The sequence below is a fragment of the Candoia aspera genome, chromosome 4, assembly GCF_035149785.1.
Source record: "Candoia aspera isolate rCanAsp1 chromosome 4, rCanAsp1.hap2, whole genome shotgun sequence".
Classification (NCBI taxonomy): Eukaryota; Metazoa; Chordata; class Lepidosauria; order Squamata; family Boidae; genus Candoia; species Candoia aspera.
The window spans coordinates 20,657,425-20,669,378 of NC_086156.1; the positions used below are offsets into that span (position 1 = coordinate 20,657,425).

General features: G+C 43.6%; 1 protein-coding gene across 1 annotated transcript in view; it reads right to left on the bottom strand.

The window, feature by feature from the left end:
* PLXDC2 (plexin domain containing 2) overlaps positions 1-8,414 on the bottom strand; it is a 266,598-nt gene extending 258,184 nt beyond the window's left edge. Inside the window, exon 1 of the mRNA XM_063303542.1 lies at positions 7,960-8,414. Coding sequence (XP_063159612.1) covers positions 7,960-8,071 — 112 coding nt within the window. The 5' untranslated portion in view covers positions 8,072-8,414. The remainder of the gene's footprint in view (positions 1-7,959) is intronic.
* Between the last annotated feature and the right edge of the window lie 3,540 nt (positions 8,415-11,954).

Sequence of the window (11,954 nt, forward strand, 5' to 3'; positions counted from 1 at the left end):
ATACATGACAACTGCAAGGGGTTGGCGATGTCACATGAGCCTTGCAAACGATACAAATTATGTAATTTACATAATGATGGGCATGGCATCATTACGGCTTGTAACAGATGCCTATGATCCCTGATACTTTTTCCAAGCAAAAAGGAAATTTTAAGTATGTGTCAATAAAGTTATTAACCATCTCAGCAGGGAGATACATTAACTTCTATCCTCTTTCCTTACTGTATTAGCATTTTTCACAATACACATTCTTATAAGCAATTTCCTTTGATAAAGTGCCTTCTGTGTGCTTGTCCCCAAACTATTTTAGTATGTCCTTTTTTTTAAACTAAGAACTTGCATTAAAACTCTGGGAAAGTGCAGGTTCCAATGTGTAAACAGCATTCCAGTTCATTCAAAAGTTCAGCAAGTGAGAGCTGGGTAATCTGGCATTAAAAGATGAATAGGTTTCTTCTGTTTACAGAGAACCTGACTAGAACTGCTTCAGTCCACCACATGGAAGTGTGTCCCCTCCCAGAACAGACCAGGCATATGAAAATAACCATGGCCTAGTTCAGACACCATACAGTACTAAAGGCTGGCTCATTTTACTCATGGCTTATGAGTATATATACTGGCTGGCATTCTGCAATGACATAAACCTTGGTTTATGAAACACAATCAGCTCTAAACTGTATTTAGCCAAAAACCATCAAAGCACATTATAGTTTAACCCGATGCAGGAACTCAGGCCCACTCTGCTATAATGCAGTTCTTGATTAAAATTAAATTGGCAAGCTGCATATTTTAGATTGCATTTTTAAAAGTTAATTTCCTTTATTCTGAAGATAACATACTCAGAATTCAGTTAAGAGGTAGCTCCCCTCTTCTAAACACATCATTTTCTCTGCACTGCGGTGTTATCTTGGTGTGCTGATGTGCCAGCACAAAATTTATAATCTCTAAGGCAGAAGAGAGGGGAACAACAATCCTGTTCCATTAGAGAAAAGGGAATATTTGCTATTGATTTCTGTGGGAATAAGATTCCATCTCAAGAGGCAATCAAGTGGCTTGCCAAGTCCTTGCTGCCCAAAACTGAAATACTTTTTCTTAAGTCCACAAAATGAAAAATCAATAGAATTTAATGGATGAATATATTTCATTGAAGCAGCCTGTGCCATTGCAGTAGTAGATATTATTAAGTTTATTAGATTTACAATTATGAGAGACAAATTATTAAATTTAGCTGTGTCACTTTTAACTCAACTGATACATTACCATTGATCGGCTATGACAGAAGTTTACACAAATGATTCCACAGCTGTTCAATAGCAAAAAAAAATCTGTCAAGCACCAATTCAGCCTTCTTCAGCCTAGTATTCTCCAAAACCATTTGCACAACAACTTCCAAAATTCCCAGCTGGCACATATTTGTTGAAGACCCAACAAACATGGAAGGGCCTGAGTTAGAAAGGCTGTGCCAATAGTTACCAGTGGTCACAACAATAATACTGTAACAAAGCCAAAATCATGATTGCCGTAATTATATAACTTCTGGATTTTATCCTTCACCTCACTTCCAAAGTCTACTGGCCTAATTTGTCATCTATCAAATCCTAAAATTATATTCAGACCTTCTTTTCTTCCATGTTTCAAGCTTTTATAGGTCTTTGGGCTTTCTTTACACATAGCAATTACTCCATTCCTGCCCACTTTGCCAACAAATTACTTGTAAAATTACAACCATACAATTCTGGAATTGAAAGGGACCACAAAGATCACCTCATCCTTCCCTCTGTGTATCATTGGCCCCAGCCCAATCTGATATTATTTATTCACGAAAAGGACAGCAGTATGCAAGAGTGTGATAAAATCTGTGGAACTCAATGAATTTAAACAGGTTTGTTACCAAAGTAATGTGTAGTACTCTAAAAACAAAACAGAAGAGCCAGTTTTATAGTCATAATGTTTGAAATCCTATCTTATGCTAGTCACCAAAAAGGAATTAGACATGTGACATAGGAGGGGGACTGGACTCTTAGGGTATAGTGCTAAGTTTTGAATTAAAGCGCACATTTGGAAAGAAGGAAGGAAGGAAGGAAGGAAGGAAGGAAGGAAGGAAGGAAGGAAGGAAGGAAGGAGCTAACATCCTTGTTAAAAATGTCCATCTCAAAAAAGAGACAACCCAAACCAAGCAATCAAATGTGACTTGATTCTACACATAGTTAATCTGGGAGTATACTCAGCAGTGTTCATTTCATATAGCACAGATTCAACTTTGTAAAATATACCAAACTGTACCAAAAGATATCAAGGGAAGGGCACCATGTACCTTCCAGATAAAAATGCAAATTATTTTGCAAAGCATGTTACCATTTAAACTGGAAGTATGAAGAAGGAATTCTATCAAAGAAAATGACTGCAATAACCAGCCATGCCTTAGTTTCTAGGTGTCTGAAAATCAGCCACGAGGATATGCAGTTCAATAAATCTATTTGATCTAATTCGATTTTGTAATCTGAAAGAATTCAATTGGATTTGCAATTCAAATTGGCCAATAGATTCACCTGGAAGATTCCATATAGTAAGAGTTACAATGTTTAAAAGTCAATTTCATTGGTCTCAAGGCATTGATGTACCAAATCAGCTCAAAAATTTATTTGAACACATTCTGAATAGCAGCAAGTTCTCCAAGGTCTTTGGCAGAGCAACTAGTCCTGCTGGTTAAGATCTTCTTAGTGAAGATATAGTTAGTGGACTCAATCTGGAATTTTCTGCATGCACTTGTCACTTTTCGCTAACTTCTAATAACTACTGAACAATATTGATGCACTATATTCAGACTCTCTGGAACCTACCAACACTAGGAGGCATAAAGTAAGCTATTATTATTTTGCAGTCTGAGCCCAATATGGCTTTTGAAGGGATGAAAAATATGAATTGATGTGACAGGTACAGGAGATATGCAATCAGATCCCAGCAAAATCATGGATTGAATGGTGGCCTCCACAGCTCATGTTTAGCTTAAATGCTGTAATTCAACCTTTTCCAATGTTTACCTTCCAAATAAGCTATTCCATGTAATATGAGTATCAGTGCCCACCAAAGACTGAGTTTACCTGGTATGCTACCAGCAAAATTGTTTTAACTATGGTTAAAATCCCGTGGTTTAATCATAATGGAGTGATTCACATGTCATAAAAAGTTTACAAACCACAATGTCTGTGTTCAGAGCCTAAGCCATAAACAAACCACTTTCTGATATACTATGTTGTGCAAATGCAGCCATATTTGTTGAATTTTACAGTTTTTCGCTTTCATATATTAATTATTCCTTGGGAATTAGCAGACAACCAATCAGCAAGACTGGTACTTAAAATATAACAATGTATCTCCTGTACCAAGAGTGGAAATATCTGTAGAATTCATACTATAAAAGACAGTATCTTGTTACTTAATTTCTGCCTAACAATTACATGCAAACTCTTGATTCTATAGTATTCCTAGGCATCTTATGCAATTGCTGATCTATTTTATTTATTACACACCTCTTTGCTTTCTTTTCATTTCCCAGCAATCTCCCAGCCAGGTGTTGATTTGTCTAAGCCCTCCTGAACAACTGTATCATGGGCTCAAAGCCATCTTCAGCTTCTAACTAGCAAGGGGTCTTCAGCCAAATATTAGCTTGAAGTTTAGCTTGAAGAAAGTAAACACCAAGGAAGAGAGATTTTTTCCTTTAAAAACTGACTGAAAGCACGTATTTAGGGCACTTAGAAATTGCAGATACCTTATGAATGGATGACAGCAGGGATTCCTCCCCCCTTCCAATGCATATAGATTTGTTGTTCTTAGAGGTTATGATTGAAACCACTCTAGAGTTCTAACTTGCTATTTCTTGGCCAGGAGTGAAGGAGTGAAATGGAGGGCACTACGCACATGTTTATATCTAATTTCATGTTTTAACACTCAACGTGAATGACTGGATGCTATATTTATGAGATAGATGCTTCAAATCCCAGCAAAATTCTGCATATACTGGGTGGCCTTGTTCATTATATAGTTAGAATGAGCAGAACGTAACAACTTTAAAGAGAAGTCCACCTGAGAAAGCAGCTGTCCATATTAATGGATACAAGAATGCCACACAGTGTAGAGGTCTGATGATATTCACCTGTTTATTCTCCAGTGTGATATATGCCATCAGTCATTTCAAAATACTGCCTTCTGCGTTGTCCAAGAATGATGTGTTATTGTAGTCCAACAGTTCTAAAAAGCCAAAAGGCTGGGGAAGGCTGATATACATCACTTGCCAGCCCTCTTTTTCCACTGACCCAATGACTTTCTACGGAAAAGAATAAATGGACATAGATCTGACACCCAAATAGCATAACACTGTGGAACTTGACCATTTTTCACCGAAAGGAGAAAAAATGCTCCCAAGGAATCCCAGCACAAAATGACTGAACTAGACAATCTGTTTTGGATATAGGTACAAAATCTGCACCCTCATGGCCCACAAAGTCCCCAGCGCTGGCTTTTGCTCCAAGGTAAGCTAGAGCACCCATTTCAACCCTTAAAAAATGTTTCATAAAAACAGGATGATTTTTCCAGAAGTGTTTACGGAGCAAAATGCACCCTTAAATCTCTGCAAGGCTTTAAAGAACCCATGTTGTCCCTTAAATCTCAACCCTAAAGCCAAATAAAAAGGGGCCAAAAATCAAGACATTAGCTAACCCCCCACCTTCATTCCTATGGCCAATTTGTTTATACATATACAGGTAGTCCTCACTTAACAATCACAATAGGGATCAGAAAACTAGTTGTTAAGTGGTACAGTTGTTAAGTGAGTCACCACGTGACGGGACCCATTTTTACAACGGTTGTTATGCGAATCACAGGTTCCTAAGCGAACCACTGCAGTTGTTAAACAAATCCAGCTTCCCCAATGGACCTTTTTTGCCAGAAACTGCGACTGCGGGGGTGTGCGTGACATTTTGCGGCAATCGTAATTGTGAGTACAGGTCGTAAAGCACTTTTTCCAAGGCTGTTGTAACTTTGGATCTTCATTAAACAAATGGTTGTTAAGCGAGGACTACCTATATATATGTATGTATGTATGTATGAATATGTGTGTGTGTTTGTGTGTATTCTTTATCCATTCACCAGTGTTACGTGCAAATATTTGGGGTTTCTACGTGAAGGCTGCAGTACTTCTTGAATTTCATGGTCTTTCACTGCTCACCATTTTTTCCTTCTCAGTGTGTGTGCATGCAGTACACATACAATCTACCATTAATGCTTATCATTTCATTCATCTGATGAAACAGGTATCTGGCCCTTAAAAACTGAAACTACAATAAATTGTTTGTTTACAACATGCCATCAGCATGTCGCCTTTCGGTTGCCTTTGTTGGCAACAGACCAAGAATGCAATCCTATGCAATTATTAGAGAGTAAATCTGGCTGTACTCAGTACAACTTGCTTCTGAGTAAATGTGGGAAGACTTTGCAGAGTTACACAGTAACTCAGGAAGATGAAACCACAGGGCATAATCTCCTATAGAGTGTGTATCACTCCACCAGCTGTGTGGTTAAAAGCTAGGGGAAAAATACATTTCTTGATCAAGCTTGCAGCAGATCTTCCTACAACTCTTGTTTCCCATTTCCTTAAACCTCTGCCCCCAACCAAGGAAATGAAAAGGCAGGAAACAGTGTATTGCTTTATCTGAAAAGAATGTACAACCTTGGGGAATGAAACCACACCACTGCACTGCATATTTACACCAGTCAATAAAACTCTTGTTTGCACCCTAGAAGAACAGGAAGCAAAAGAAAGAGATTCAGGCTGTGTGTTTGGTAATGAACCCTCTTCTCATCCTCTTCAACAGAATGGCAGCTAAAAAAAAAAAGTTGTGGAGCTGAATGCAGGCCAGACAGAAGAGGAACAGGCAATCCGAAACACACTTTTTCTTCATCATGGGAAGGTGAAGACTCACACTTTTAGTGAGGCTATGTGCTTGTAGTAACAGAGGATTGAGGAACATCACAATGAAACTAAAGATTCATAGTGTTCTAAGAATGCAAATATTAGCATGCCATCTGCCTGCCAGATCTTCAACTGCTAGGATTCTAAGCCAGCAAGCCATGTTGGTTTGGAATTCTGGGGATTGTAGTCCAATACATCTGGAGGCACTTGGTTGTTTTTAACCAGCCTTCTCCAGCTTGGTGCTCTTCAGGCAAAGTGATCTGCAACTGCAGTGAGCCAACATGATGATATCCAGATATTGTTGAACAATCACGTCTATCTTCCCTGACTTTTAGTTGTATGGACTGGGGCTCCTGGCAGTCAAACATCAGGTTGGAGAAGGCTGTTCCAGATTCTTAGTGCAAGCAGGATATTCAATTCCTGCTTCTCTACCTTGAATGGCTGTGTAATAAGGAGAAGATTCAATAAACAAAGCTCTTCTCAGCACATAAAACATGGAAAAGTTAATCCATTCAACTTCTACTTCACAAATATATTTTAAAATTAAAGGTAGCCATGCTGATCCATGAAAAAAATAACATTCCCCCCTCCAAAATTGTAATTGTACTTCATTTACCACTCTTGCGTATAAACCATTAAGGCAGCTTACATAAGGCACCACCCCAATTTTATTCTCATGAGAAGCCTGTGAAGTAAGATAGGCCAACAGCAACTGGCCATGAGTCATCCAGAAAGTTTCACTGTGGAGTGAGGCTTTGAACCAACATTTTCTCAATTCTAGTTCAACACTCTAATCTCTACACAATGGTTATGAAAAAGAAAAAAGAATAGACACTTCGATAACATATTGGGTGATCCTAACAAAGATATCCTCTGACTCCATGTTTTGGATAAAAATATCAAGAGTCAATCTAGAATAGGGCGGCACAGAAATATTAGTAATAATAACAACAGCCCATTCTTTCTCCACCCCTTAAAAAGGAGATACAAGCAACAAATTATTCAGAGACAGTAGCAGGTCATTTGCTGCTAAAAGGAAGACAGTCAAGAAAAGAACTGAACAAAGTTCACCTATTTCCACAAAAATTACATCTCTTTCCATCTCTGAACATAATGCTAAGCTCCCCTTTGGCTGTCTCATGAGATTGCTTTAAACATCCAGCAAAGATGGTCCTGAACAGTGTTCTACAAGGCTTTCAAGCAGACAAAAGTTCAACAGGTGCCGATTTGCAGCCTCCCCTCAGAAAAAATAGCAGAGGTTGTCACTGTTCATAGGCAGGGCAACATCAGGCTGTTAATGAGTAATAATTCTTAGCTTCCAGACATGGGCACCATCTCATCCAACTCCTCTCATCTAAGGTCAGCTTCCTCAAGACCTAAGACCACATCCACACCATGGAGTGGTCCCCTCAAGTTCTTGAACTCCACCGTCCAGCCAGGAACCCAGCTGAAGGACAAGCAAAGTGGTCCCCTAAAAGTGCCAAGAAGCCCCATCCAGCTGTGGTTCCATCACACCCACCATGACACCCTATCAGATTCAGAAGGAAGGTGGCTGAGATCAACTACGCAAAACAGAAGCCTGTCAAAATCTCAGCCATTCCTGAAACTTCTTAGCTTCTGCCTCAGGAAGCTTCTCTATCCAGCCCCATCCCAACAACTTTAAGACATACGAGTCTGTTGTTATTCAACAAGAGAAAAGAACTCTGCACGTGCTCCAAAGCATTCCACTTGTATTAAGTAAATCCGCCGGCTCAGAGATACGCTTCTTTTTTACGCGTCTGCTTTGGGGCCGAACCCTGTTGCTTCAAACAAACCTGGTTAATAGCCCCAAATCCCCAGATAAGGAAGGGATTCCCACTGCGGCCAAACGCAAGCTAAAACAAAAACAAAAATTTCGCTCAACATGAAGACTCTCGCTTGCTCAGGGTTCATCTTCCCCTCTTCCCAAACTCTTCTCCGCCACCAGCATCTCTCGGGCACGCTTCTTTCCTTACCGAGACTCTGCTTCGGCTTCACGGCTCCGACGAACAGTACCCGCTCGGCCAAGCACTGCAAAAGTAAAAGCGCTCCAGCGGCCGCTGCCTTCGCTTTCCAGAGCCTCGCCATAGCGCCTCTCGGCAACTGCCCCTGTTCTGCCGCTTGCGCGCTCTTTGGTCTCTCGGGTGCGCCCCTTTGGGGAACAGCGGAAAAGCGCGCCGCTCAGAGTCGCGCCCTCCCCCTTCTTCTTCGTCCTCGCGCTTCTCTTCCTTTAAATCCCGGCTGGACAGTCACTTTTTCTTTCGCTCCGATTTCATTCACACTAGCAGCGAGAGAGACAGGCGCCTGCGTCTCCTCCGTCCCCGCTGGACTCGCGAAGCCAAAAGGCGAGTTTAGTCCAGCCGCGCAATAACGGGGAAGGGGGTGGGTTTGCATGCGCGTGGGGTGGGTGCGTGCGTGTGGGAGGGGGGTCAACAAGCAAAACCGAAAGCGAGTACCTTGGCTGCCGAGGCCAAACTCCGGAGCGAAGGAGCCAGGAGGGCGAAATCAAGAGATCCAACACCCAGCCGCCCACCTCCAGCCCCTCCCCCCTCCCTCGCGTGCTCGCCCAGAGCAGAAATCGGTGAGAGGGAAACGAGGCTCTGAAGAAGGTCGTGGATTTCCCCCCCCCCCCCTTTTCTCAACGCAACTTAAGTTAAACAACAGCTTAGGGAGGTGTGTTGGAGAAAAAATCCCCCCAGAACTTGTGGCTGCGGAACGCTCGAATTCTCTCTTCCAAACTCGGATTCCTGCGGTGCGATCCAGTGGCGAACTCCAGCGGGCAGGTCGGATTATCTCAGATCAGGGGTCTCTTCCTGCTTGATCATAGGTTGGGCTGGTCCAGGGCATGGGGGTGGCCGAGGGGCTCTCGGAAAAAGGCGAGTCCCGTTTCCCCACTCGCCGTGAGGCGATCGGTCGAATCGAGCGGCGGCAAAACCTTGAAGAAGATGGGTTGTCGGCTGCCCCATTTAAAAAGATAAAAACGGGGGGCAGACGCTTCCCCCGCAAGGAGCCATCCGGAGGGGTTGCCTCGCGAGTCAGTGGGCGAAGCAACGCCGCGGGAGGCGAAAGAGTTTAGCGGCCACCGTGCACCCGGCTCCCACCACCCGGCCCACTCCTTTCACTTTGGGAAAGTCCCTTGCTTGGGTCAAGGCGTAGAAGCCGCCACCGCCTTGTTCTTCTCCCACCTTTCTCTGCCGGAAGCCGGTTATCTCAGCCGAGGCGCTTCCCCGAAGGAAAAGGGGAAGGAAGGGGCAGATGGGCCGCTGGGCTTGCCGCCGCCGCCTCCTAGCCGGGAGATGAGCAGCGCCTCCGTGCAAACTCGGGTTTTTCTCTCCCTCTTTTGTCCTCCGGCAGAGATTGATCACATGCGTCTCCCCCTCCCACACTCTCCCCTGCCGAAAGAGAAAGAGGCCGGAGCTCCTGCTGCGCGTTAATCCGCGGCGGGCAAGAGAAGAGGGGGTCTCCGAAGGCACCGCTTGGCCTCCCCAAAACAAACACACGCGGCCGAGAAAAGCCTTCCCCCGGCGCTGAGAAAGGAGCCGCGTGCAGCCGGGCTGGAAAGCGCGCCGAAGGGAGGGCGCGAAGGAGAGCGATTCATACTTGAAGCGGATTTATGCGGAATCGGGAGGAGAACGCATTCCGAGGAGCTGCAGTGTCTACCGAAACCCCGTTCCGACGAAAGTCTGGCTTACGGGGGTAGCGCCTCTTAGGTCGCACCGCCATCTAAAGCCTGAGGGGCAGGAGAAAAAAAATAAAACCAGAACGGGGCTGAATTCATGTCGACACTTTCCCCAGCAACCTCGCTCCCGCTTGGTCCTCGTGCGGAATTCTTAGCCTTTTAACGACGGGGGGAGGCAATAAATCACGGGTGGATGAATCTCCCGCGCGCGGATTCAGGCACTGCAGATTGCGCGCGTTGCCGACAAAAGTCCGAATTGTTTCTCACAAACGCGGTGCTTGAGCTGGGCACGCCCCCTTGCAAATCTTTTGAGTGTGAGCGTTCCAGAAGGACTGGTGCTTATATCACCGGTTTGGGCTGCTGGTAAGTAAATATTTCAGACGGCCCAGCTACCAGCAGATTTTTTGTTGTTTATTCGTTTAGTCGCTTCCGACTCTTCGTGACTTCATGGACCAGCCCACGCCAGAGCTTCCTGTCGGTCGTCGACACCCCCAGCTCCCCCAGGGACGAGTCCGTCACCTCTAGAATATCATCCATCCACCTTGCCCTTGGTCAGCCCCTCTTCCTTTTGCCCTCCACATTCCTTAGCATCAGCATCTTCTCCAGGGTGTCCTGCTTCTCATTATGTGGCCAAAGTATTTCAGTTTTGCCTTTAATATCATTCCCTCCAGTGAGCCGTCTGGCTTTATTTCCTGGAGGATGGACTGGTTTGATCTTGCAGTCCAAGGCACTATCAGAATTTTCCTCCAACACCACAGTTCAAAAGCATCGATCTTCCTTCTCTCAGCCTTCCTTATGGTCCAGCTCTCGCAGCCATATGTTACTACGGGGAACACCATTGCTTTAACGATGCGGACCTTTGTTGTCAGTGTGATGTCTCTGCTCTTAACTATTTTATCGAGATTTGTCATTGCTCTTCTCCTAAGGATTAAGCGTCTTCTGATTTCCTGACTGCAGTCAGCATCTGCAGTAATCTTTGCACCTAGAAATACAAAGTCTTTCACTGCTTCTACATTTTCTCCCTCTATTTGCCAGTTATCAATCAAGCTGGTTGCCTAATCTTGGTTTTTTTGAGGTTTATCTGCAAGCCAGCTTTTGCACTTTCTTCTTTCACCTTCATCATAAGGCTCCTCAGTTCCTCTTCACTTTCAGCCATCAAAGTGGTATCATCTGCATATATGAGATTGTTAATGTTTCTTCCAGCGATTTTAACTCCAGCCTTGGATTCCTCAAGCCCAGCATGTCGCATGATGTGTTCTGCGTACAAGTTGAATAGGTAGAGTGAGAGGATACAGCCCTGCCGTACTCCTTTCCCAATCTTAAACCAGTCCAGTGTTCCGTGGTCTGTTCTTACTGTTGCTACTTGGTCGTTATACAGATTCTTCAGGAGGCAGACAAGATGACTTGGTATCCCCATACCACTAAGAACTTGCCACAATTTGTTATGGTCCACACAGTCAAAGGCTTTAGAATAGTCAATAAAACAGAAATAGAAGCTTTTCTGAAACTCTCTGGCTTTTTCCATTATCCAGCGGATATTGGAAATTTGGTCCCTAGTTCCTCTGCCTTTTCTAAACCCAGCTTGTACATCTGGCAATTCTCGCTCCATGAATTGCTGAAGTCTACCTTGCAGGATCTTGAGCATTACCTTACTGGCATGTGAAATGAGTGCCACTGTTCGATAGTTTGAACATTCTTTAGTGTTCCCCTTTTTTGGTATGGGGATATAAGTTGATTTTTTCCAATCTGATGGCCATTCTTGTGTTTTCCAAATTTGCTGGCATATAGCATGCATTACCTTGACAGCATCATCTTGCAAGATTTTGAACAGTTCAGCTGGGATGCCATTGTCTCCTGCTGCCTTGTTATTAGCAATGCTTCTTAAGGCCCATTCAACCTCACTCTTCAGGATGTCTGGCTCTAGCTCACTGACCACACCGTCAAAGCTATCCCCGATATTGTTATCCTTCCTATACAGGTCTTCTGTATATTCTTGCCACCTTTTCTTGATCTCTTCTTCTTCTGTTAGGTCCTTGCCATCTTTGTTTTTGATCATACCCATTTTGGCCTGGAATTTACCTCTGATGTTTCTAATTTTCTGGAAGAGGTCTCTTGTCCTTCCTATTCTATTGTCTTCTTCCACTTCCGTGCATTGCTTGTTTAAAAATAATTCCTTATCTCTTCTGGCTAACCTCTGGAATTTTGCATTTAATTGGGCATATCTCCCCCTATCACTGTTGCCTTTTGCTTTCCTTCTTTCTTGGGCTACTTCTAGTGTCTCAGCAGACAGCC